This window comes from Stigmatopora nigra, chromosome 19 (assembly GCF_051989575.1).
Source record: "Stigmatopora nigra isolate UIUO_SnigA chromosome 19, RoL_Snig_1.1, whole genome shotgun sequence".
Taxonomy (NCBI): Eukaryota; Metazoa; Chordata; class Actinopteri; order Syngnathiformes; family Syngnathidae; genus Stigmatopora; species Stigmatopora nigra.
Window position 1 is genome coordinate 3,775,175 of NC_135526.1, and position 27,668 is coordinate 3,802,842.

Here is a 27,668-nt window from a genome sequence, read left to right on the forward strand (position 1 = left end):
ACACTGATTGTTTTTAGCGTTGAAGATAATTGAGACTATGTGTGCAAGTGATTTTTGTATAGCGCGACTAGGTCCAGGCTTAGGCTGACTTGGATTTGGTTTCTTTATATGTTTTTAATTCATCGATTGTCATCCTTCATCAAGCATTGTTGCCAATTAGATTCATCAATCTTTTCAATGTTTTGTCAATTCTTTGGAGGATAGGAATTTCAAAAGGAAATAAATTTTCAGTTCTCAATTCCAGATCTTGGTTTTATTATGTTTGGAATTGCCAATGATTTCTTAATTATGTTGTTTTTCTGCTGTATCACAGCATTTCAGCCAAATCTCCAGAGGGTCTTTTGAAATTATTTAACACATACACATTCATAAGAAATGAAGAGAAATTGTAAATGGTATATATTTTCTGTAGTAGTAAATTTACTGTGTGAACAAGTATAAGACAAAACACTAGATGGAAGGAAACATGGCAATCAAAACACACGCAGTCAAGCACAGTTCTAATTCTATTGACCTTGTAAAAGGATGTAAAGGATTTCATCATATATTTCGCATTAAAGCCCCCCCTTTCATTCTTAATCTGAGTAGGGGGAGCTGTATCTGAAACCATAATACAATATCAAAGCCAACTCCCTAATATAGACACCATAACGATTTGAGCACCAAAATCTAATCAAATTGTCATATGCATAACCAAAATTGGTCCAAACAAATCTGTATGTAATCCAAGATTATGATGATTTCTCTAATTTGAAATGAAATCTGATGGTGGGTCAGATAATCATTTCATCTTTGTCCAACCATCTATGCCAGCAACATATATTGACAATATGCAGACAAATACTAGTTATCAATGGTAGTAATATATTTCTTTGGTGCTGTGATGTAAAATGTGTGAAATAAAGAATGGGAATTTTGGTTTAATTCACACGATTGCTTAAAATGATCACAAACTAGCTCATTTTTTTTCACTGTTGCATTCCTGCTGTAACTCGTTGCAGGCCAGGCACCATAAATCAGTTTTATCGACATCGGAGTATTGATGAAATAACATCCGAAAATACAACACAAACGAGGAGGCAGATGTTGCTTTAGTGCCTCGCAGTCGAGCTCCATCCAAACCCGGACGTGAACGCACCATGCAGTCCGAATATGGCAGGCAGGCTCTGTCTGACACAGAATATCAAACAAAGGCAAAAAAAGAGAGACAGACATCCTAATTGATGGCTTCTACGAACTACACACCAGAGCACTCCTCCATCAAGCACTTAGCATCGGAGCAACAGATGATCCCTTTTCTAAATAAGACTTTTGTGGTCATGTTAAATATCACACATTTGGCCATCATGCACTGAAGCTATTTGTTGGCATGGGATGCTAACGGAGGTTGTGGGCTAACAGCAGTCACCTGAATGATATCTCAAATTAGCTTTGTTATTAGTGGGGTTAGCAATAAAATCAAAAGATGATGGAGAATCAGAGAGAGAAATATGCTTACCTTTTGTTTAGCCTTCTGATTTGTGGTGGGATTTTGAGTGTACCCTATGGTATAAATAAAGAATTGAACCGAAATCAAAGCACTTCAATCTGCGCGTGTCACCCCGCTACTCAAATGTTAACCGTAAAATGGCTTTAAAAATCATCCGCATCATCATCCAAAAAAAGGAAATTATCCTCTGCGGTTGTTAATAATTCGCCATATTATAAAAACGAGCAAAAACACTGATTTTTAGTTGCAACGCATGCAAACCCCTGCCTGGGTAACATAACCAGGTGGGAGGCGGATATCCGCAGCAGCTCGTGGCCGAGCATCCGACGCTCCGCCCGGGTCGAAGCTCTCACGCGCACTCCCTCTGCTCACACTCCCGTCCAGCGGCTCGAAGAAAGAAAAAGTGGACGATCTGCTGCTGTTGGTGGTCGTTCGGCGTGTGCGTGGGGGAGCGTGGGTGGGCGGGTGCTTTGCTCGCTGACCCTTCCCGGTCACATGTAGAACAGTGTGCACGAATTCTGTGTTCTCTTCTCTACAACTGCACGATACAAATGAGATGCACAGTGTGGCGCTGTCCCTGGTGCTAAAAGCAAAAGCCCCATCCCGTTTTTCATTTGGATGACACATTTTGGAGGATTAGACTAATGATGTACAAACATTCATGTATGTTGGCTTTTGAAATCTCATGACTACATTGTTCATTAAAATGCAGACCCATTTTGGGTTTTTTTTTGAATGAAAAATGGGCAGCACCTTGAGTGGTTGGGCTCACAGATCCGGGGTGCTGGGTTCAAATCCAGGTCAGTCCACCTGTGTTGAGTTTGCATGTTCTCTGTGTGGGTTTTTTTCCGGGTACTCCAGTTTCCTGCTACATTCCAAAAACATGCATGATAGGCTGATTGGACACTCTAAATTGCCCCTAGGTACGAGTGGGAGCATGAATGGTCACTGTCTGTCCTGTGATCGCCTACCCACCGAATGAGGGTGTCCTCCTCCTCTGGTCCGAAGGCAGCTAGAATAGGTTCCAGCTCCCTGGTGCTATAGAAAATGAATGGATGGTTGCCTGTATGTCCCCCATGATTGGCTAATGACCAGTCAAGGGCACCCGTGCCTCTCTCCCTAATGACAGACTCTCTGAATGAGTGACACTCAAGGTGTGGCACTCTGAGCCTGCTGCTAAATGTTGTATAATTTCTTCTCGACAGTTATGTTACAGAAGTATCCTTTTTCTAATTGGATTTTTATTATTGTTTAGCACTGTATAAATAAACTTGGCCAGACACGAATGCATCAAGCAAGCCAGACAGCCTATATTATTATTGTTTCTGTCTCGAAAATCCCAAGACACCATTACCTGTGACTTTCAATCATGAACTGTACGTAAAGCAACTCACAACACTTATTTTGGGGTTTTTGTGTGCTCCATCTGCACTGGCGGGGGTGGGTATATGTGTGCATGTGGGTGTAGCTAAACCAACAAAGTGGTAGTGGTGAGGACTTTATGGAATGTTGGGTCTCCTTGGGAGGGCTGAGCAGTTGGGAAAATAGCATCTTATTCATTACAAGCAATTTGTGGTCCTGCAAACGCAGCGCTGGGTTTTGTACGGGATGTTTTATTGAAGCCCAGGCTTTTCAGAAAGTTATGATAGTTGGCTATTAATGTGAAATATTTTCAAATAGATTGAAGATCATGTACTTTCATGTCGACAAAAGGATCAAGACAAGATTTTTAGTGATGTTAAAGACCGTTGACGTAGCAGTGTTGCCAATCTCAATCAAAAATGGGTCTGTGTGAATATGTATCAACATTTTTCGCACACACCCCATGTTTACTACACCCCCAAATATACACCCACACCCCCGTACTGGGAGCTCATCCCCAATCCACTGTGACAAAGGGAAAGAGCTGAGTGCAGAATATAAGTCTGCCACTGGCTGCCAGAGTGTGTCCAGCACAGTGCTTTCTGCAGATTGCAGCAATTTGAACTAAACCCTCGTCTGTCTACTCTCTATAGACAGGACCTGGGGCGGGCGGGGTCACCTTTAGTGTGTGCAGGAACGAAGGCGGAGTCGGGTGGGTATGTGTTTGGCAAAGTTGGTGCGATTATGCTTATACATGGTGGGACTTGATCTTTGTTCTTATTTCCCTCCCAGTGAAATGTAGGAATGATATTCACAACCTTAAAGCTGAATCATGTGACTCCAGTCAAGGAGAGGTAAAGGGTGGATGGGGCCATGGAGACCTTTAGGAATGAAAAGTACAATAGTTGGAGGACAGAAACAAAAGTTTGAAGTTTGAAACTCAAACTTTAAATTGATAGGAGATACAGGATAGCCATTGCCTGTTTTATCTGACTATAAACTTTTACAGAATGGGCAGAACACCTCTTTAAATTCAGCAGATGGGGTGCAGAGTCATCACAGGGTTACTCTGCGGACACTGTGACCCACTAAAATGTATTAATATCCTCTTGCCGCCTTTCGAGTCATCTCAAAGGGGCAGTAATGCTATTTCTGTTGTAATTGTTGCTCAGCCTCCATTTCTTGCCGCGGTGACCTCTTTCTTATCTGCCAAAACTAGTTGCTGAAGGTCACCCAGCAGTTCTACATTGAAATGACGTAACACTTTGGTAGAATTAAACCAGGACAGCGAGGGGCTGGGGCGCTATAGCAACATGACTCGTGAGAAGGCAACGCTGCTACTATATTTGTGTTAGTAAATAATGTCAGTCTCGTGTCAATTCATGGTATGGTAGACAATATTAACTTTTGAAATAGGGCCTTTTCGATCAGACAATATCTCATCTCATTTTCTGAACCGCTTTATCCGCTAGGGCCGCAGAGGGTGCTGGAGCCAATCCCAGCCGATCGCAGGGTACAAGAAGATAAAGGACAACCATGCACACCCATACCTAAGGGCAATTTAGAGCCTCCCCTGCATGTTATTGGAATGTGGGAGGAAACAGGAGTACCCAGAGAAAACCCACACCAACTCCACACAGGTGGACCGACCTGGACTTGGACCCCAGAGCTGTGAGGCCGACACGCTAAACACTCGCTCCACTGGGCCGCCCAATCAGACACTCTGTATATATAACATAAAAAGCAAATTCACAAATAGTTTAAAATAAGTTTTCAAATTTTTAATCACTTCTTGACACTTTTTCAAAGAGAGTTCAATGCAGCAAAACATTCTTGTTTTTTTTTTTTTTTTCAAAGTCAGCTAAAGTTGGCAAACATTCCTACCATTCATTGCTAAGTGCATGGTCTTTTTATTCCTAGCTTAAAGCTTACTGACTGTAGGTTCACATGTCAAATTCAACACGAACTTCAGGTCTCTTATATTTTACATCAACACAATTGAAACGTTTTACAGCAACTTTCAAGCCACAAACTGTACAATAACAAAATCCACAATGTAGGTTTGAAAAACACTTGAAAAGAATGACAAATTAAAATTAAATATTATTGAATGGGGACGAAGATTTCAAAAGCGCTACACTACTTTTGGGCCTTCAATGTACAAATCTCAAATGGGTTCATGTAAAAACAATATTGACTATAAAACCAATACAAAAACAAATGGACTTTGATAATTACAAAATGATCAACTAAAAAAAAAAACATGTTTACTGTCTGAAACATTTCTTTTTTTAATTGCAAAGGAGAGGAGCTGATGACATGTATTTTAACTACACAGCTATTTCCATGTTTTTATTTAGGTTTCAGTTCCTTTAAAAGTACAATCTATGAATACAGCATGTGCACAGTGCTTGATTGTGTATTGCATATACTGTCTTGTATCTGGATAAATAAGAGCAACTTGTCAAGGGTTATTGCATTCTACGGCGGACACATTTATTTGGCCTGCGAGTGGGCACAAAACCGTGTTTGCAGTAGCACTTGTATGAGCCCACTGTGTTCACACAACGGGCGTTCTCGCACGGATTGCTACGAACTCCTGGTTCTGAACACTCATCGATATCTGGAGTGGGGACAAAAGCAGAAATTAACAGTATTTTTAAGTCTTTGCCAAAGTCATCCAACAATAAAATTATATTTCAATGTAAAACATGCAATGTCCTCTAACAAAACATGCCATATATATCAAATATACTGCCGGATGACTGAGAGTCAGCAGCATCACTGATGACCATCTTAACTTTAACTTCTTAAAAATCTTGATAGATTTAAAACACTTTTATTTATAACAAACTGCATTCAGTTAGAAATGATTCAGACTGGATGTTAAATAAAAAATGTTGACATTTGTGAGACGTAACCCGCTTAAAAATGTGAGCAATTTATAGTCATTTCAAAGTTTATGCTCCACTTAAATTAATGTTATGTGGCTTGAATGGTCATGTCCTAAATTTTTTGTCCATAAATGGCTCAAAGCGTGCAAAAGATATCTAGATTAGATTAGATTAACCTTTACTCATCCCGTATTTGGGAAATTCAGTTTGTAGCAGTAGCAAGCACAGACACAGAAAAAGACAATGTAGACCTAGATAAAGCTGGCCATATATAATGTCTATGAGTTGAGGTGGATGAATAAAGAGTTGATATCATATTACTGACTGGTCACTGGTGCTGCATACCTATACAGCGGGTGTGAGAGTGGTCCAACCTAAAACCTTGGTTACATTCACACATGGTGCCCAGATAGGAGCGCACACAGTGGCCATTTGCACAACTGCATTCGTCCGAATCCTCCTCTGAACTGTCACCTGTTTTTAAAAAATTCGGAGTTTGAAATGCCTTCATAGCTAGGTAACACAATAGAAGAAAGAGCAAATTAGAGGCATAATGGTTCAACCTGGATTATAGTGAGCGAAAGCTGTCAGGATATCCTGTTCCCCATCTGACTCCGTTTCCAGGTGCATCTCACACAGATGGCTAAACATCTCTGAGCAAAAACAAGAAAAGGCATCTGGAAAACCTGTGGTAACAGTAATATGAAGGTTGACACATGGATTTTTACCAACCTGAATGCCTTGGCGGACAAGTGTTGCACTCGGGCCCCCAACCGCGCCCGTAGTGACAGCAGCACTCGGAATAGGTAACCAACATTATGCTTCTCGGCTCACTGCAGATTAAACCTTCATCCACCTGCTGGAAACACACGTCTTTGTGGGCTGCTGTACGATCTGGGCAAAAAAAAAAGAAGAATTTCAAGACTGCATAACAGTATTTTAGTATTTTAACAATCAAATGTCTTTTTAGTATTGCATTTTTTTAATGGTCAATACACACAGACATGCATACTCTGAACATAAACTGCAGGTGTTACCTGCACATTTTCCAGTAATACCACACAAGTGTAACTGCCTCAACAAGGATAAAGATTTTGAGAGGTATTACTTGAATTAAACAATAGTCAATATGGATTTTGTACAATACAAAGAGGTGTTTCAAGTATTTCCAATATACCTCGTTTGGATGCATTATGGGGTAAGATAGTAAAACTATGGACATGAGCTCAAGCACGTAGAATAATTTACATGTAATACTATTAAAGGAGGAATTACATGAATCACCATGGTGCAAAGGATTTGAAAATATATATTTTATATCTTTTTCCGCACTAGCTGATACTGAATTTACCCACCGTCATAGACGCACTGTTTGAGCGCCGCACTGAAGGTGCGAGGAGGGTCACAAAAACAGTGAAAGGAGCCGGGCGTGTTCTCACACCTCCCATTCTTACAGTACGAGGGATCCTGGCACTCATTCACATCTGCAAAGGGCACCACAGACACTGGTTACAGTATGAACATCTGTTTGGGGGCCAGCTATTATCGGCAAAGTGGTGGACACAAACATGTCAGCAACGTGGCATAACAATCCTGCAATTAATACATTATCTGAACCTCAAAAGGAAATTCACTTGCATAAAAAAGGGTGATAGGCTACATTATTGCAAAATTATTAAGTCAGGCAAATTCAATCAGTCAATAGAAATGAAACATTATATTTTGAAAGGCAGATTTGTTTGATACACCTCTTGTATTGGTTCTTTTTATATTGTGTAGACGTCCCTTAGTATGTATATATTGGCACGGACCCCACATTTCCCCCCTGACAGGAAACCAAACATTTTTTTTGTTGTTGCTGCATTCTATTGCTAAACCACGAATCTTCATTTTATATACAAAGTGGTCAACTCACCTGCTTGCTCTTCAGGAGTCACACACCGGTTCCGGTCAATAGCTAGGGTCCATGGCGGGGAACAAATGCAGTAGTAAGACCCTTGAGTGTCCACACAGAGGCCATTCTTGCAATTGGCTGGGTCATCACACTCGTTTACATCTGTTCAATTAAAGAAAACATCATCAAAGCAAAGTTAGGGTCTTTGGAAAAAGATTTGAGCTATCTCACCTGCTACTTCTGCAAGCACACATTTCTTTTTGTCAGAATCTTGGGTCCACGGTTCTTTACAATTGCAGTAAAAGGAGCCTTCGGTGTTGACGCAATGACCATTTCTGCACAGAGACTCGTCGTGACATTCATTTACATCTGGGAGAGGCGTACACACAAAAAACAAACAATGTTATGGTGCTCCTCTTTAAGATTTGAGTATAAAGGTGGTACATGTCAAAAATAAAAATGTCTGCACTCATTTAATATTACATTTAGAACAAAAAAATGGCACTCAAATGTGTTCTCTTATCTTGTTTATGTAGGGTCACTCAAACGGATGCATCAGACCTACTTATTTTTACCAATTCTGGTTGTGATGTCACAACCAGAATTGTTAAACCAATGCTCGGCAGAAAAGTGGAATTCGACGCTTACCGATGCACTCGAGAAGATTGCTGTCGTAGTAGAAACCCCGCTGACAGTAACACTCGTATCCCGGCTGAGTGTTTTGACAGCGGCCTTTTTTGCAAATTTCATCCGCAAAAAGAGAACACTCATCGATATCTATGAAGGAAAGCAAAGAAGTCACATATGTGGTTGACTCATACATTTACATTGGTGATGACGATATATATATATACCCTGGTAGGCAGGACGGCTATACATGAATCCTTCATCGTAGTAGAGACCTTGCCCGTTTGGACACAGGAAGTGGAATTCAGCTGTGTGGATAAGACATTAAGAATGTAATTCACACAATTACCAGACATTCCTGAATTGCATTATTTGCCTTTGGTTTTTTCCCCCAAATGATTGTACATCTAGTAGTAAATGGAGAATGTAAAAATTTTCTATCCACATGTTAAAAGCCACTTAAACTTTATTTCACAATATGACTGAAAATGATGAACTGGGAAAAAAGTCAAGTTAATTTAGATTACATACTACGGTATAACCTTTTAAATTTTTTTTTACTAAGAATCAAATCATACATCGTTAGTTTTTACTGCTTTTTATTGAAATTTCAGGCTCCCCCTTTGCTTTCATTTCCAAGTAATAGTATATTCTATTCTACAGCTTTCCCAGGATTCTGGAGTTTTGCTTTTTCTTCTCACTTTCATACATGCACTAACATGCAGGGAACATTTAAAAAAATAATTTCATTGCTAGCAAGTTCTGAAATAAGGATACAAGGTAAAAATAATCTAAAATTATCACACACACAATTTATTTTAAAATGTGATTAGCAATGTTTTGTAATGGTATTTGTACGTAGAGCAATAACTCTAATCCTGAAGATGCGTCGGTTGTACCTGAGTGAGAAACAGGACATGGGTAGATCTCACAATGGTCTCCCCAGCCAACTCCGATGGAGCAGCAGCACTCCTGCTTGGTAACGTTGGTGGCCAAGACACTGTCACAAAACACGGTATCATCCAGGTTCAGGTAGCACTCCTTCTTTTCATCTGCTAACATTTGAGGTGCTGCAGAGGGGGACATTCAAGAGGTTGAAATTAAATGACTTGGGAAACGCAATGCTGAAGCATCTAGTAACAACAACAACAACAACATGAAAAAAATTGCATAATGGGCCTTTTCTTTTCTTCGTGATTTTTAGTTCAGCAACAGAATCTAGGACTGTGAAGCATCCAATGAATGTGAGCGTCAAGAAATGCAAGAGGAATGAGAGGAAGTTACCCTCGCAGCTGTGTTTGTCCTCTGAGAGGATGTAGCCGTGATGGCAGACACACACATATGAGCCCGGTCTATTCTCGCAAGAGCCGTACGGCTGGCAAAGGCTCCAGTCGGTTGCGCATTCGTCAATGTCTGAAAGGAAAATAATGCCATCTCACTTTGTGATTCCAATCTAAACACCATCTGAAATTATGTTTTGTTAGATTAAAGCAAGAAAACATGGAGTTACTGGTATATTGACTTGGACATTTTCAAAACAGCCTTAGAAAACCATTTCAAACAGATACATTTTATTTATAGATGTGTTATTCAGTGACAATGCAAAGTTCTGAGTCCTACAAATTAGAACTTTTTCAAGTGATGTTGAAGTCGATGAATTTGAATGATGTGTTCTTACTTTTTTGTAAAAATGTATGTATGCATGTATGCATGTATGCCTAAATCTCCCTAAATTATCCTCCAACTTCTTAAATGTGTCAAATGACAATTAATTGGTAGATTATTGAATTCTCTCAATAATTGATAGCTGCAACCCTCTGGTAATGTTTGGAGATTTAAGCTTACTCACTGACCTTGGCAACGGCGGCCTCCCACCAGTGTGTATCCCTTCTGGCACTCACAGGTGTACGAGCCCATACTGTTGATACAGCGGCCTCTTTGACAGTTTGATGGCCTATCGCACTCATTGATATCTGGAAGGACAACGAATGGCGGGGTGTAAATCATGCCAATAGAAACTGAACTAATCCAAGTGCAAGATGAACTTTTATGTAAACTATAAACAACTCCGTGTAAATCCCCCCAAAAGGATAGGAATGGAACATGCCTTCGCAGTGGCTTCCTTCCTGTGTGCGCTGATACCCGGAATAACACTGACACTGGAATGATCCTTCTGTATTGATGCAGCGGCCATACGCACACAGCCTGACGTCTTCACACTCATCAATATCTGTAAAATGGGAAGGTTGCTTGTCATTACATATCCATTTAGAAAATAGTGATAGGAGTGACACTCGAGGGTCGTATGATCATCATGTTAAGGTGATTTCAAGCCCATTAAGTTGTAATAATGCACTTGAACCATGGGTTTACTCACCAGTGCAGCCCTTGCTGTCAATCGATGGGATGAAGCCCTCATTGCAAAGGCAACGATAAGTTCCAAGAAGGTTTTCACATCGGCCATTGGGACAAATGCCAGGTTTTTCACACTCGTTTATATCTGGTAAATACATTTAACTTGACATTTATTTGGATTCAATACTAAATACTCAATACAACTGCGGGTCAAATTCAATACTCTCTGATAAACAAAATATTGCAGTATCGGCCACGGATACAGATCTGGACATTACTAATTCAGATTTATTTTAACTACATTAGTTTACAGGGTAAATGGCAAAAAATAACATTTACATAAACAGTCCATGGTCATAAATGGCAGCTTAAGAGTGAATTTGTGGATTTTACACTGACCGTAGCAGGTGCCAGAACGTGACTCGTGACCCGGTAGGCAAGGAACACATTCAAAGGAGCCAATTGTGTTCACGCATTGCTCATTTGGACAATTGTCCGGACTGAAACACTCATTCACATCTAAAAGATATCCAAACGAAATGAAGTTACACATATAAAATATGAAATGATTTTTTTTTCTTTTACCTTCACAAACAGGGTGACGGTGTGACCTGCTCTTGTAGCCACTATGACATTCACATTTGTAAGAACCGGGCAAGTTAGCACACTGGCCTCCAGAACCACAAATGTCCCGTTTGGAACATTCGTTTATGTCTGCCAATACAGTTAGAAAAACAAAATTAGGAGTTGTACCCCAAAAACTATTTTAAAAGGTACTAAATGAGCACAACTTACCGACACACTTTAGCCTCCCATGCTGCACCATGTGTTTATAGCCTTGGCGGCAGTGACATTTGTAGCCACCCTCTGTATTGATGCAAAAGCCTCTGCCCTGACCACAAGGCTCGGACTCACATTCATTATCATCTGGACAAGGAGCAATGGCATCATATGACATGCGCGAGCCAACATAGATTCTAGTCTAGGAGCACCCACACAAATTTAGACCAAGCACAAGATGTATCAAAACCATATTCTTAAAATTTTATAATTTATATATATTATTTTATATGTGTCTATTTAGTTTAATCATTGAAGAACAATTGTGGTCCCCATCTTTGTCAACATTGGTAATACATGAGCTTCCCACTGAGTTAATTAGAGAAAAGTGCCGAACCAAATTTCTTCATCTATTAAAAAGAAAAGATGTAATGTTGAGCTATCCTTACAGATAAAAATCAAGCTTACCTCAATGACAACAAAAAAATGAGTAAATCTCTAAAAGCTTTAAATCTTATTGTTGTTTTTGATGCCATTTTATATTACATTATAATATATTAGATTAGATTATGCAGTATGTTCCTCATGATAGATTCAAAGGAGCAGCCATTCATGAACTAGATGTAATGGGAAAATGGAACTGGAAAGAAAAGACGTCACAAACCGCCGGAAGCAATGGGACACATGCGCTTTTCAAGTCGGACGTTACCATACGATAGCCTCGACAAAAGGTCAAGGTGTGAACTGCGCCCCTCCTTAAAGCACCATTATCTCTTACCCTCACAGATGTTCCTCTGCGGGTTGAGACGGTAGCCGGGGTAACAGTGACAGATGCGGCCGTTGGGGCTGTTCTCACATTCTCCGTGACCACAAATGTTCCTGCTTAGCCTACATTCATCTGTCTCTGCTTCAAGGAGGGAACACATAACATACTAATGGGCCAGCCAACATCAGCTACTGGAGAGTCATGCATATTCACTCACTCGCCACCTTATTAGTGAACACATAGTTTAGTACTCTAGGAGGACAGTTTGATTCAGATGCAGATTTGTGATGACGCGATCAAACTATAAAAGGACATTCATTGAGTCATTGTGGTTTCAGAGAAGAAGTTTTCAGAGAAAAAGTTGCAAGGTTTTCTGGTTCTCCTTGATGGAGAAGGATGATTGATTATTAAAAGGCAATATTGTTAAATAGGGAAGGACCAAACTTTCAGGTTCCTTAATGGTAGAATATAAAACAACTCTTGAGTTTTCTGACAAAACTTCACATTTTCATCCAGAGTACCACAGCTAGTTTCTTAAATCATTAAAACGAGCCTCTGTGGACCCAAATAAAGTGACAGGTGAGTGGATACAGTATATATCCAGTATTTAAAACTCCCTTGGTTTTTTTTTGCAGTACAGTGCAGTGATTTTCTTAAGCCTGGCTTTTTAGGGTGTTGGAATTGCTTCCTCAAAAAGCACAAAAAAAAAGCAGAGAAAGCAGGAAATCCTAAATAGGTAATTGGCAACATTCCATTAGAGCATTTTTTAAAAGTTATTTACGATTGTGTTAACACTAAGTTAAAGAATGTCTGTTTGTTATATAAATTAATACAATTAAGTTTAATACAATTACGCTTAGAGCATCTATTATAAAAGCAATACATGTTATATGTTAAACATATTTTAAAACAAAACAGATAATATCAAGAATACTTGTTAAGTTAAATGCATATACGAATGTTAATGAAAAGAAAAGGAATGGATTAGTAGAGTTAAGCCCTAGTTTTAGATATATTATTATTTGTCTATCTGATGGTGAAGAAGATTTGCAGGAAACTTACGTGAGACTTTGGTTTGGGTTTCCAAAGGGTCATTGTCAGGGGTCATTCGGATGATTGTCGGAGGGGTGGGTTTGGCAACTGCGGGTCAAACAGACATGAAATGAAAAATACTTTTTCCTGAATTGTTCCAATCTTAAATAGTGCTTCAAAACATTCTAAAAGTCAATGAACATTTGAATTTATAGCTCATTCATTTACATTTATGACATATGGTCCTAGATTTTATATTATTTTTGTAATGCAAAGCTCATTTTTATACTTATCACACATATCATTTAGTCTATGTATGTTTAAGAGAGCACTTTACCAGGTACGCGAGGACTGTGTTGGCTGGTCGGGGCCTGCGGCACAGCAGTTGTTGTCTCTGGATGTGCACAAAATGGAAATTTTGTCATCTATTAGACGTTTTCACGCACCTACATTGATTAAAAAAAATATCTACCTTCCACTTCAGGCTTGTGAGGGATGGGTATTAAGGGAAAGGCCAAGGGAAACGTTTCTGTGAACTCTCTTATGATATAGCCTTTGCCAGCTGGGCAGATCTCACTGAAGGCAACTGAGTGGTAAGTATGAAAACAAATGTATTACTTAATTAGTGCAATAAATACATCAAATATGAATGGAATTCTTACCTCTCGGAGTGTGAAAATAATCACGGTCTTAAGATCAATGAGCAGAGAGGGTCTTTACCCTATTAGTATTCTCACCTGTGCCTTCCCGTGGACAGCGTTCGCAGTTGCGCCCCCAAGCTTTGCCCACTGTGCAGCAGCACCGATCTTTGGCGAGTTGGGTGGGAAGGGCATGCTCGCAACCCCTGTCATCGGACGCCATCAGGAAGCAATGAGATAACTCGGCTGGAGATTCAAACGGGAACCACAACCACACTTGGAACTCCACAAGGACAAAAGAATGGATATGGGAATGTTCAGACGGGAAATCAACTCACTGACACATCGATTCCGCTCCAGGACAAAACCAGCCTTGCATGAACATTTGAAGCTCCCTAGTGTGTTTAAACAATCTCCATTCTCGCAGATACCTTGCATGGAACACTCGTTGATATCTTTAAGAAATCACATGGAAAAACAGTCATAGCTTGGAAAAGTTCTTTTTAGTGCTGCAACATTCGAGCAATTTAATGAAGTACCGGATTTTTCAGACTATACGTCGCAGCTTTTTATAGTTTGGCTGGGCCTGCGACTTATGTATATGTATTTATATATTTCTCTCTGACCACTGGCAGCCTGTTGTTTTTTTAAAGATATAGGTATCAGAAAAACTGTTATGTTAACAGACGCCTACTTAGCCTGCTGTTTTCCTTTTCACCATGGTTACTTTGACATATTTTTGTATGTTTGGATTGGATAACTTGATTCATCCTGTATATATCTATATACACATATATCTATCAGTCGATTAGACGTTTATTACCTTCAATTGCACTTAAAGGGTTTCATTGTAAAGAGAAAAAAAACATAATTTATTAATACAAATGAGGGAGCTGTCAGCAATGTCTATAAAAAAAATGTCGTTCCAGTCAGTGTTACCTTGACAGTGTGTGTTGTTGAATCTTTTATAACCTTGTGGGCAGGTTGATCCATAATCTTCTACAATTGTCTGCTTGACAGAAGCATCTGAAAATACAACAAACCACGCATATATAAACAAACTAAGAATCCACCTTTTTACTGATTTATTAACACATCTTAATGTGTAGTTTAGAAGCATAAAAGCACAGTGCTTTGAACAACTTAATTCAATTTTAAAAAAATAATTAAATTACACCCAATAAAATGATCCAGTTTAAACGGTATGGAAAATGTATATAAAAAAAAAAAACCTTCTTTAGTGCCATTGTACGTTTTTGGCCATGCAGTTACGACATCTGAGAAATTGAAGTTGTCAAAGTCAATGAAAGATTTCTGGCTATATTTTAAACCTAAACAAACTTCTTTCTGTTTCTATTTTGCCTCTCAAGCTAAGCAAATCCAGTCTTACAATACACAGAACACATCTTTAAATGTGACTTAAAAAGTTTAACAAGTCTCCTCTGCTGTGAGTTTCTAACTCTGACCAAGTTTTTTTCTGCATTCAAAGGCAAAAGTAAAAAGAGATGTGGGTGGACTACACTTGAATATTTTAAATTTAAAATAAAACAGATCAAAGCGGACTCTGAGGGGAAAAACTTTAAAATAAAAGATTAAAAAAATGAATATTTATGGAACAAAGCCTACAGGACTCCAGGCTGTAGTTTAAATTCTAACCAGACGTTCACTATCTGGTTTTGTCAAAGGCGGTATTGTGTGACTCAGTGCCGAGAACTGGAATAATAGTCGAGTGGAAAGAACGCGGAGCCAAGATTTTGGTGAAATTCAACCTTGGGAGATGTGATGACAGTCCTGCACTGGGTAGGCCCATAGGAACATGAGGAAGTACAAAAGCCTTATTTTCCACATTCTCCTCTTCTGTCTCACTGTCTGTATTTGTGCCATTCCTATCATTTAATCTAGTTTCTTCTTTCTATCTAACCCATGTACAGCACAATCAAATTAATAGTTGTAAGTTGGAAGGTGAAATTCGGCAAGGATACCTGACATTTTTGGCCTGGATAAACAATAACTTGTTCTTAGAAACACACAAGACGTGATTAAGGGTGGAGATTTAAACCCTGTGCTTTTGTGCGCTCCTTGGGTTCTACTCCACTCCACAGCCGAAGCATACAAAACAATTACTGAAATGATTTATTTTTGTATTTATTTTAAATAGCCGTACTTAGCTGAATTTATGGGCCTCATACCTTAAATATGGTGGGATCTTTTGTGTAATAAATGTCTTACTTGGCAATTTGGGGCACTGGTAGCACTTATTTTGACCCCAGGAGTTTCCCACGCTTCCACAGCAGTCCTCTTGGTTCGTCAGAACAGGAAGCGGGGTGCTGTTGCACTAAGTGATGAGAGAAATCATATGACCCTTTGAGGCGAAGCAAAAAGCAGGATTCCCACCTGTGTAGTCATCTGATTCCACTCACAGCTTGTTTGGGTGTGGTCTCCTGGAAGCAACGACCCTTGGGCTTGTGGCGTGTAGGCGGGAGGCGTGGCCCAATCTTCTGAGGGGGTTTGCTCTCCGCCTGGTCGAGAGGCTGAATGACCACGGACGTGTCTGATGCGTGGTGAACGCGCACGTTTATCTGGACTGAAAACAGAAGGGCGTTGAGAGTGTTGTATTGCCTTGAGCTGACAAATTAAAAGTGGTACCTTCCGAGGAGTGGTAGCCCGGCTGGGCAAAAGGAATGGAGAAAACTGAGTGTGACTGAGTCAACTGGGTTCGTCCCAGACTTGCTTGCTCCAGAAGCTTTTGGCCGTTGGGCTTCAAGGAAATGGGATAGACGGGTTGCTTGTTGCCCCGCGCCGCCTCTACACGCTGGGTGAGCCGTGGAGGAAACTGGCATAGGCGGCCCGTGAAGCCCGGGGGACATTGGCAGTGCTTCCTGGAGTTGCACACGCCACCGTTCATGCACGTGAGGGGACACACAACTATGGGAATACAGAGAGACTATCATTACTATTAATGATATTCAGTATATCAGCATCCACGCAACATACGGCTATTTTTGGAGTATCAGTTTGGGCCACAAGATGTCACCTGTGTTTTCGGTACTAGTGTTCTTTTTGGGTGCTGTAAATCAAACCGTGAGGCAAACTTTTTTGTTGAGTTGGAAAACTTCATTAGAAATACTAGACCATCATGTAATATTTTACTACAGTTACCTCCCTCATCCCCAAAAACACTCCAAATTGCCCTGTACTATGAGTGTGAGTTATTATTTTATTATTTTACAATACTTCTATGATTATCGCAATTGTACAATACTATGTTTTTCATTTTATTTTATGATACCATTGCTGTCATTAATATTACTGCTGTGTTTTCTTTATAAAATCAAAAAAACCTCCTGGACGAGCAGGTTTCTACAGCTGATCAGAAGCAGATTTTTGGCAGGCTAAAAGAGGTGATCTCATTGATGTATCTAACAGTCTTAATGGGGGAAGCCCATCCCAATCTGCAGAATGCATGAGAAAAAGCACTGCATGCCTTGGCCGCCGTTCACAGCTGTTTAAAATCCTGTCAATGTGCTACTTTTTGTACTTGTCCCGAGGCTTCAGTTCTTCTTGCGGATGTCCATTGTGAAAGTCTTTCACATCCACCCACTACTACAAATGTACTAACTAACGTTTTTCTTTTCGCAGTTAACAAAGAAAATTTAAACAACAAACAGAAAAAGAGGAAAGCGTTCGGATGGAAACAATTAGGGGCGCATTGCCAGCGAGTCTGGACGAGGGGGATAATTACGAGCCTGGATCACTTTAAACACAGCAGGGACATCCTCACAACGTGAAAGACAAATAGCAACAACTCCAATAGGCTTTTATACATATAAAACAGTAGGCTAACATGGCGAGCACTATACTATAAGGAAATTATTAACTTTAAAAAAACAGTGATGGACCCGTGAAATAAATAAACAAAGATTCGGTCAAAAGAAAAAGCAATTTTAAGAAAAAAAAATGTATTTGCTGCAACGTAGTTCTGGTCAATCATGCCATATAAGTCATCAAGTTCATAGAAAAATTGTCATTGGAAGATAATGTGCTACTAAAAAAATGATTTAGACTACTAGAGTGTTCCTGGTATGTAATATTGGCATGTTTTCATACTAAAATTCCTCAGCGCTGGATGTTTGACAAGCAGGCTCGCTAATGCAAGGTGACGGTGCGTTACCTTCATGCAGGCCGTAACATGCATTGTGAATGGATAAGGGAATGGCAGGATGTGAGTGAGCGGCACGCACATCTTAACCAGACAACCTCTGATATAAGAGCTGCACAATGGGGTTGCAACTACGTTTATCATCGTAGTTTGGAAGTTGGGAAAGACGCGTGGGAGGCAAAGTATGATAACAGATGCAGACACAAGTGAAAGAAAAGTGTTCAACTTGTACAACTTAGTTTTATATATTAACATTTGATGCCTCCTCGACTCGGAAAATATGATTAATATTGGTGCGTATGGACAGAATTGTGGTTATAGAGCTACTTGTCAAAATATAAAAAAACATATCATTAGCGTAATAGAGGAAATATAGTTACTAATGAAATGCCGGGAGGAATTCAGTCAATTTCTGCAGTAGCAACCATGACTGGTTACAATCCTGTAAATCACTTAAAAAAAACCCGTCTTCTGTCACTACACTATGCAAAGTTTCCAAGTTACACATCTTGTCTATATTACAAATCTAATTAGGTTTTGTTTTGTTGTTCGTTGAGGCTGCAAAAGTGAAGTGTCTATGATTTAGGATCCTCTATGATTTACATCTTTTTAAATGACCTGAAGGTTACTGGAGACTTTTTTTGTGGGTTTGTGTGTCTATGAAAGTGTTTTAGCAGCATATACATGGCTCGCTAATAAATTTTAAAAAATGACTCAAATGCTTTGCATCTACTGTAGACTTTCCCTTCATCAGCGGATAATTTATGTTCCTCTCAAACTCATTAAGTTGCCTTCTTTTAGTCTGGGAGAAAGGCGTCCTCTGTGTGTGTGTGTGTGTGTGTGTGTACCACGCCTTTGTCTTTATGGATCCAACACATTCCTTAAACAGGCTGTCATTAACATTTTCATGCACAAATTATATTTAAGAAAAGAAAAACTTACAGGACACTGATTTAACGTACTGTCTAACACTGATTGAGCAAGAGCTCCAAGCCATTTTGACTGGCAGGGGGAGAATGAACATTATAGTTATGAATTATTTGGAACCTTTTGTAACCCGTGTCATGTTTTGATAATCTTTTGCTGGTAATGAATTAGACTTGAAAGATTTTCATAAAACCTACTCGCCACCAGAATGGTAATTGAATGTTTTTCAATCATACTATAATAACGGAAGGCAATTGCACATGAACAAAAGCCAGAATTAAGATAAAAATAACCAAACGTTAGGAAGAAAATATGTATATTCCCATGGCCAAGACACAAAAAACAATGGATGCTGGATTAATGGAATTGAAGATAAGAATTTAGTATAAAAACAATGTGATGACTGCTGGACGAAAGGAAAGAATGACAGAAGGAAAGAATGTCAAAAAAAACAGAAGAATGCGTATACAGAAACTTTGGGGAGTGAGTGAGGGGGAGGAAATTCAGAATAATAGAAAAGGGATGAACATATTGAAGGATTAAATAAAAAAAGAGATAAAAACAGAGAGAAAAGAAGAAAATAGTTTAAAAAATGGAGGTCAGAGAGACTGTCAGAGTGGGGAGGAAAATACCAAACAATAAAGCAGCAAGGAAACAGAGAGGAAGCAAAGCAGGGCAGAAAGAAAAAGCAAAGTTTGCCCTGAGAGTGCCCTATGACGCGACCACCCACCCACCTACTCCACAGCATCTGTAGATGACGCATCATCAAAACGCCAACCCCCGCCCATCCTCCCAGGGCCGCTGCGGCCGCAGACGCACCCTTTGCACACAAAAACAACAAATTACACACCACAAAAACACGAGTACGAAAAGTTGCACGTACAGCCGACACACGCAGACGTTGGCCTGACGTGTCCCCAGCCGTGCCACAAACAACCACTAACCACGCCTCCAATCAAAGGAATCAGACTGTAAAATAATAATGACGCCAGTTGAGTCACTTTCTCTGTAATTCTCTGGCCTGTCTGAACCAACCAAGCCACACGCAGATTAAATATAGACACTGTGTTTCTCTTTCTGGGCTACAATGCACACTTTCACTCAAAGAAGCATGCACGCTCACATTTTTTGTCTCTTTCCACTAGTGTCGTTTTCATTTTATTGGCCTGAGATCCTGAAACACTTTACACATATGCTGACTAACATACAAAGCAACATTTACAAACATTGACACATTTGTCTGTTTATTCACGTAACCGTGAAACTTAAAATATATATATATATCAATCTACCACAGTGCTGCTTTCATTTTAACAAAAAAAAGTGTTAATCTACCACTGGGCACTTTTAAAGCTCATTCATTAGTAGTGCTATTTCTGTCACATTCATCCAGGGATTATATGGCAAATTATTTCCTGCAGTCTATTATGCAGTCTGTCAATGCGTGGGTACTGCACGCACAAAAATAGACAGCTGTTTTCTACTGTTGCACTCTGACCATAACAGTTTAGACCTGTCGAAACATTCAAAATACAAAAACACTTTTTTTTGGGTATTGAGGAATGCTGATGTTACATTAGGTGTCACTGTTACGTGTCAAAGGTTAAAATAAAAAAAGTCAGTACTTACAGAGACACAAATGACCTGATTTGTGATGCCATCTAAAGTTAATCTGTTGTTTGACTGATTTATTACCTTAACTTGGAGGCCAAAAATTGACATACGAGCAATTAAAGGGCCGCAGTGGGTGCAGGTTTTCTTTCCAACTCATAAGAGGAAACCTTTCCACCAATCTGGTAATTTCGAAGTGCAATCACTGGATTGCAGTCAGGTGCTTCTTGTTTCAGCCGAAATCTAATTACTAGTTAAACCAAAACCAGATTACCCAGGTCTGGCATAGCGGCAGTGAACTAGTCTCACTTCACAATCAGCAGTCGTCTGGCATTTACAGATGAAAATAGGTTACAAAGATCCAAAGAACACCACCCGACGGGAAAAACAAGAGAACTGCACATTGCATTAAAAAAAAAAACAACAACAACAACCACATACTAGTTTTAAAATTGGCTTTAAAGCAGAAAAGCAATCATCTTGCTTCTTGGAGGGGGTCAAATGCATATGGTTGAGCCAGACATTGGCAGTAAATGACATAATCACTACCTTTTAAATAAAGTAAATTGTGTGCACATCCCTGTTTACACCACAGGCTTTCTTGGACTCCATTGGTTGCTAGAAACTTTGAGTAACCTCAACCTATAATATCCAAACAATCACCCTTCCCCCTGTTACCAGTGTAACTTTGGCTTTTGACGGTGATAACCAAACCAGAGTTACTTTAAAAATGAACTGTTATACTTTGAGCACTCTGTCCCTTTTCCATACAACACTCAAAGTGGATACCCGATGGTGCGATGGTTCTTCTCCCTAACTTTGGTGCCGAGAGCCTGGGTTCGATTCCCACTCAGTGATGATGTGATTGTGAGCATGAATGGGAATCAAATTAATTAGATTTTGATGGAAAGTAGTTGTAAAGCGAACATTGCTTTGCGAAGATGCAATTGAATATGCAAAAAGACAGTGTGTCAATTCTGAGTTTTCTGAAAGCAGCACAGTTTCAGATCACGGCAGCAACACTGGCAGGAGCCGTGTTATTCTGTTTACCCTGGCCTAATCGCTACAGCTACAAGGTCCCGCGCGATGGCGGCAGTCCCGGCCGCTCACATTCCTTCAAGCGGCTTTAAATAACTGTTTCGCCCACCCCTAATGGGAGGAGAGTGTTAAAGATGGTAAAGAAGGCTGTTTGTTTGAGTTAGGGGTCAGTAAACAGCATTAGAACACCAAGCGCACGCGCTCTTACAAGGGCCACACTGTTCCTTTCTGACGGTCCAAAAAACAAACAAAAAAACAACCCTAATTGCTGCTTTGTCTTCCAAACATTATTTTACTGAAACATTTCAAAGCTCATGTAAGTGACTGATACCAAGTACCATGGAATGTAGCTTAAAATTCATAAAAAAGAATGGGGAAAAAAGAGAGAAATATTGTGCACATCAATGAAGATATACTGCATTCGGACTAAAGTTAAACAGCTAGATTTCAATGACAAAAAGCAATATCTTAGATTTTTGATATTATTTTCTATTACCTTGAATTTTTAAATGATGTATTTATGTTTTTATTGGGAAACACATACTTTGTGGAGTAGCACCACTAATTTTGTTATACTTAGGAGTTGTATAATGACAACAAAGGCTTTTGACTTTAACTTTCCGCCATATTGACTTTTGTGCTGCCTCTTCACCAGCATTAATCAATTGAGTGTTTCTATACTCGAATTTATTTACATTTTAGTCATTTTTTTAATATTTTGGAATATTTTCACCTTTAACAATACAGTTTAATTTAAAAGTGGCCAAATCTTTTTGAGTTATGAGCTGTACTACTAAAATATTTACTAAAGTATTTACTTTTAGATCTGTGACTATTGGAGTGGAGAAAGAATGAAATGCTTACATGCTTCGTTGCTGATTAACTTTCATCATTCTTTGATGAAGTAAATTTTGCATGAATCTGCATTAAAAGAAAGCAATGAAAACATTATTTGACCAATTCTTGACAACTATGCAACGGATAGAGCATTAAAAACAGTCCACTAAGAGTACTTTCGCCAAGCGAAAAAGAAAGCAGAGTGTGTGGGGTGGCTTCAAGGTAAAACAAACTAAACCCTCTCTAAGTCAGCGGGGCCAAAATCCACTGTATTTTACGGAACATGTCTTAGTTTTCAAACTCCCACGGACCTCTGACCTGTGCTGGGGAGTGGAAGCAAAACAAACCTCAGGCTACTACTGTCATTCATTGGAAATAGAGAACCACATGGGAACTCCCAGAATAGCCGTATACACTAATAATAATGAGGTCCACTTTCGACCTTGCCTAGTTCATCTCACACATCAACACACTAAAAAGAATTTAATAATGGAATGGAATTGATAGCTTTAGTCGTAGTACTAGTACAACAAAATGTATTCCCGGTGCAGCCTGACCAAAGTGGCGGCCCGGGGGCCAAATCTGGCTCGCCGCATCATTTTGTGTGGCCCGGGAAAGTCAATCATGAGTGCCGACTTTCTGTTTTAGGATCAAATTCAAATGAAGAATATAGCTGTATATTAAATTTCCTGATTTTCCCCCTTTTAACGCAATAATTGTCATTTTTTAATCAATTACTTCTGTGTTTTTAGTCCAAAAATCATTTTGTAAAATCTAAAAATATATTTAAAGCTAAAATAAACATTGTTTTAGATATATTAAAAAATGTTGTGTCCAAAATAGGGTCTGCAATCATTTTAAATTCACTTTGGTATTTCATAACATTTCATTGCACCTTTCAAAGCTTTTGTGTGTTGTACAAGCCAAGTTGTTTAACAACTCTGCCTTTTCAAATTGTGAAAAAAACAAACTATGAAATGTAGTTGACGTTAAAAGTAAACAACAAGGTGAGGTCTTTCTTTGAGGCTTGTCATAATCAGCAGTAGTGCCAGTATCTTTGCTTCTGGAAAGTGTTGACAGCGCACATTTGTTTGATGCGGAGGCCACTAGGCGGAAAGAAAATATTTGCCAAATCAACCTGTCTCTGCTACAGTTTGGGCTTGAGCGTAAATGTTGGACTGTGACGAGATAAAAACAAACCACAGTTTTTTTCCCCTCTTCAGATGTGCGTTTTGTGAAGACATCCAGTTATTTACTGTATATCCTAAAGACAGAATATTGATCAACCATGTTATATAATAAATGGCATTGTCAGTACCATTCCAAAAATATGACAATATATGTAAACCTAATGTAATCAAACAGTGAACCTATAAAATAATGATTGTGAAGAGAAACTTTCAATTTAGCATCATTTTTGGGATTACTCATAGAATCCGAATCAGCCCTAATCCTCTTTGTACATGCGTATTCACACACTCAAACAGGGTTGGCTCATGTTGGAAAAATATGGAAAAGCCTTGGTATCGTTGCCGTTATAGCTGTGGCTGATTTAACACGAGGGAGAGAAATTTCCACTGGTCCACTCACGCATGCATTCCAGGGCTGACGGAGAACAACACGTACATATCTCGTGAAGCCAAAACGCTCCTTAAGCGGCCACGGCAGCCATACAACTCAGTTCCAGTTTACCATCCTTTTTGAGAACTATAAAACATTTACAGAGAAGTTTCCATATTTACAACCCAATCGTGTAGGAATCTGTAGCAATTCCAGGAATTTAAAATAAAACTTCAGAATTATTTGACGCAGAAGCTTCAAAATGAGACAAAAACACATGAGAGGAGAAGGAAAGGACAAAAGTACTATGAATCCAAAGTACTCAACAAGTTAACAGCCACACCAGGCCCGTAAATAATTCATTCTCTGGAAAGTGAATAAAGGAATCCTTGAGTTGATTGTAAAATTGGCACAGGGATGAACTCCTGCTATTTTCTTCTGTGCATTGTAGTATTGCTAAAGGAGCAGGTTAAAAAAGAAAACAGCCTCTTGAGTGTTACAAATGTGTGACGGAGTTCAAAATGTTGACATTCTTCTAGTATCAATAGACAATATAGAGGAGGAGGCTTTGACGTTTGCCATCAAGGTGAAGAGTGAGTGCAAGTTTTATTGTTTCCATGTGTTACTTTTAACAGTTGTCGGCCTACTTTTTTACACCTGTTTTACAAGTTACAAGTTCAAGCAAAAGTCTTGCAAGAAAACAGTAACACATTCACTCTTGCTCATTTTATATTTTGCTGCTTTTCTGTCTTAATGATTTGATTTGGTGATTATATATATATATATATATATATATATATATATATATATATATATATATATATATATATATATATATATATATATATATATATATATATATATATATATATATATATATATATATATATATATATATATATATATATATATATATATATATATATATATATATATATATATATATATATATATATATATATATATATATATATATATATATATATATATATATATATATATATATATATATATATATATATATATATATATATATATATATATATATATATATATATATATATATATATATATATATATATATATATATATATATATATATATATATATATATATACGTATTTATATATATATATTTAATATATATAAAAAGATTTTGAAGTTTATCTGAGAGAACCAGACATATATACTCTGAGTGTAAACAGCATGTTATTACAAAAGCAGCCAAAACTTATTTTATGGATGGTTATGAATACACAGCCAGGATATGATTTATGTGAGTGTAAAAATTGAGACAGCAAAGAATAATAACAATGTTGGCCTTATGACACGCAAGTATCAAAATGTAAAAATGATTATCGCTAGTATCATGACTTGTAAAAGTGTTTTTTGAGGGGCAAAAAGCTTCCATTTTCAGCAGTACATACAGTAATGGAAAGAAAAAGCTCAGTCTCTAATGACTTTTACAGATGGAGAGAAAGTTTTATAGTGCACAGATACAAATTCTCAGAGTAATTTCATTTGTCACTCTATATGTCAGCCTTGTGTTTATTTTACTATGATATTAAGACTATAATTTATTACTGTGGGGGATTAAGAAAAAACATAGTGAATGCCATTTAACATCTGCTAACTTGAGTCATGTTTATCATTGATAGTTAAATTCCTCATTTTATAAGTTACGTTATCAGATCTATGGAACATTTTTTAGATGACCAATCAGCATTAATTCCAGTTTTGATTGCCAGAAATGAGTGCAGTCAGTCGCGGGCCGGACAAGTCATGTAGACAGGGAGGCTCCACGTCTGGCAACATTTGATTTGATGGCGATGAGAAAGACTTACTCACTCAAGCCAACCAGACGGTGTTCCACTCACTGGGGTAGGGGCTGTTAGATCTAAAAGAGGGCATTTATGTGCCATGTAATGAGCCTTGGTTCAGTAATTAAAGAGTGATATTGGAACATTTTCCTGGAATGCAGTAGAGGGAATTCTGCCTCATTTCCCAACCTAAAAGTTATTAGCAATGGTGCTAGCAAGCAGAAGTATATACGACGTTTGTGAGGCTTTTAAAAGGAGAGGGGGCCATTTAAGCTGTAGAAGACAGCATTCTTGTCTAAAATTTGGACCTGTTTTTTTTTTAAATGTGTTTTAATCTTAGAAAAAATAGGACCTTATTCATTGTAACATATTAAAAGCGGTGAATTCAATTTCCAATGGATTTGAACTGGGATGAACCAGTGATATTATAAATATTGCAAAGATGAACATTTTCCTCAACAATGTGAGGTAATATATATTTATTTAAAAACGTTTTACATTTTTAAGTGAAGTCAATTACATCATACCAAGGAAATCACATCAGTGTCCAATAACTGCTGAGCTATTTTGCAGAACAGGCCCCTTTTTAGGGGTGTTACTTGGGACAATGTAGATGACCACTGCAATGCATTAAATGTCTTACATAATTCACTTGTTGGCTGGATTTCACTAGTTATGAAAGAAATGCTACTTATACTTATGTTGAATGACTTCCACTGCTTAAATATAAAACCTTGTATAATTGTAAACATTTAATAATAAAAAGATCTGCGCCTGTTGCACCGTTTAACAAACATGACCAAATGAAACATTCCTATGGTTGAATATGCATTCATAACTCTAAAGTGATTACTATTTGGAGAACTTTTTAGACGACATTAGAGTACCATTTTTGGCAACCTCTCATTAGGGTTTAAAACGTTTTTCATAACATGGCATAGGAACAGATGCACTTTTAAATCCAAATTGAAGTCATGGAAGCGCCACGACGCGTTGATCCTAGCAGCCTAATTATATCCCATCGAGCAATGCCCCCCCAAATCCACGACGATTATTATCCACTCACCAACCCTGAATCCCTGGCCGATGAGCGTATCTGCCCCCTGGCCGTTCTCCGCGATGAGCGTGGTGTTGTTGCCCTGCTCACAGCGGTCATGACACTGACCCTGTTGGCAGATGCGCTTGCAGATGACCGGCGCGATGACCACCTTGAAGCGCTCGCGCGTGGATGAGCGCTCCGTGCACCGCGCCACTCTGTGCACGCTGATCCACAAGAGAAGCAGCCGGCAAATCAACGAGGGCATCGTGGCATCCTCCGGTGCCCTTTTCACTCACACAGCCGGACACATGAAACCAAAAGCTGGGGGCGATCCGCTTTGTTCCTCGAGCTCCTTGCTTGTGCGTGTTTTTTATCCTCCCCCTCCTTCTCAAAATTGCATACAATCACTCCTCGGGTGGGCTTCGGTGATCCATCGGCAAAAGCGACCAGCTTGGCATGATTGGAAGTTTCCCCGAAAAGTTTGCCTCAGCTCTTCCTCTTCGCCAGTTGCTTCCCGTGGGTGCGTGAGCGGCAGCTCGGTGAGAAGGAGGGAAGGAAAGGGGAGTAGGAGGAGGAGGAGAAGTGAGCCAGCCCTCCGTGGAGAAAGGCTGGCAGAAAGCCAGACAGGCGGTGCAGGAGTGAAGCTGAAATTCTAGATCTTGTAGGTTAGTCCTGTGAACTGCGACTGCCTTTCTTTCCCACATCCCGTGCGAGCCGTGAACGCAACACAGACCGCCTTCACTCTGGTCCATTGCAACTGCGTGTCATTGTGGAAATAGACGCACCTCTACTTACGAATTTAATTATATCTAGAACCTTTTTCTTCACTTTAATTTTTCG

General features: G+C 39.0%; 2 protein-coding genes across 9 annotated transcripts in view; both read right to left on the reverse strand.

Moving 5' to 3' along the window:
• The window catches only part of sptbn2 (spectrin, beta, non-erythrocytic 2), a 34,312-nt gene extending 32,293 nt beyond the window's left edge, over positions 1-2,019 (reverse strand). For 2 of the 3 annotated variants that reach the window (XM_077740121.1, XM_077740123.1), the window contains exon 1: positions 1,499-2,018. The gene's annotated coding sequence lies outside the window, so the exon portion shown is untranslated. Of the gene's footprint in view, positions 1-1,498 lie in introns of all 3 variants that reach the window. The other variant, XM_077740119.1, reaches the window with a different exon arrangement.
• A 2,616-nt stretch (positions 2,020-4,635) lies between these two features.
• Positions 4,636-27,503, reverse strand: ltbp3 (latent transforming growth factor beta binding protein 3). 6 transcript variants are annotated; one of them, XM_077740526.1, is made up of 28 exons: positions 26,856-27,502; positions 16,484-16,762; positions 16,258-16,421; positions 16,067-16,172; positions 14,777-14,863; positions 14,176-14,292; positions 13,937-14,083; positions 13,672-13,785; positions 13,537-13,593; positions 13,230-13,307; positions 12,180-12,305; positions 11,417-11,548; positions 11,207-11,335; positions 11,021-11,140; positions 10,644-10,766; positions 10,374-10,496; positions 10,120-10,239; positions 9,551-9,679; positions 9,166-9,336; positions 8,494-8,574; positions 8,288-8,416; positions 7,871-8,008; positions 7,661-7,801; positions 7,101-7,229; positions 6,478-6,639; positions 6,309-6,398; positions 6,091-6,219; positions 4,636-5,474 (listed from the first exon to the last, which is right to left on the reverse strand). In XM_077740526.1, the coding sequence occupies exons 1-28, from the start codon at positions 27,091-27,093 to the stop codon at positions 5,323-5,325; spliced, it is 3,711 nt and encodes a 1,236-aa protein (XP_077596652.1). In that variant the 5' UTR covers positions 27,094-27,502; the 3' UTR covers positions 4,636-5,322. The 6 variants fall into 6 exon arrangements, with proteins under 6 accessions (XP_077596652.1, XP_077596651.1, XP_077596656.1 ...); XM_077740525.1 differs by having other exon boundaries at positions 12,180-12,308; positions 26,856-27,501; XM_077740530.1 differs by lacking the exon at positions 26,856-27,502 and adding an exon at positions 20,619-20,718 and having other exon boundaries at positions 12,180-12,308.
• Positions 27,504-27,668: the final 165 nt, after the last annotated feature.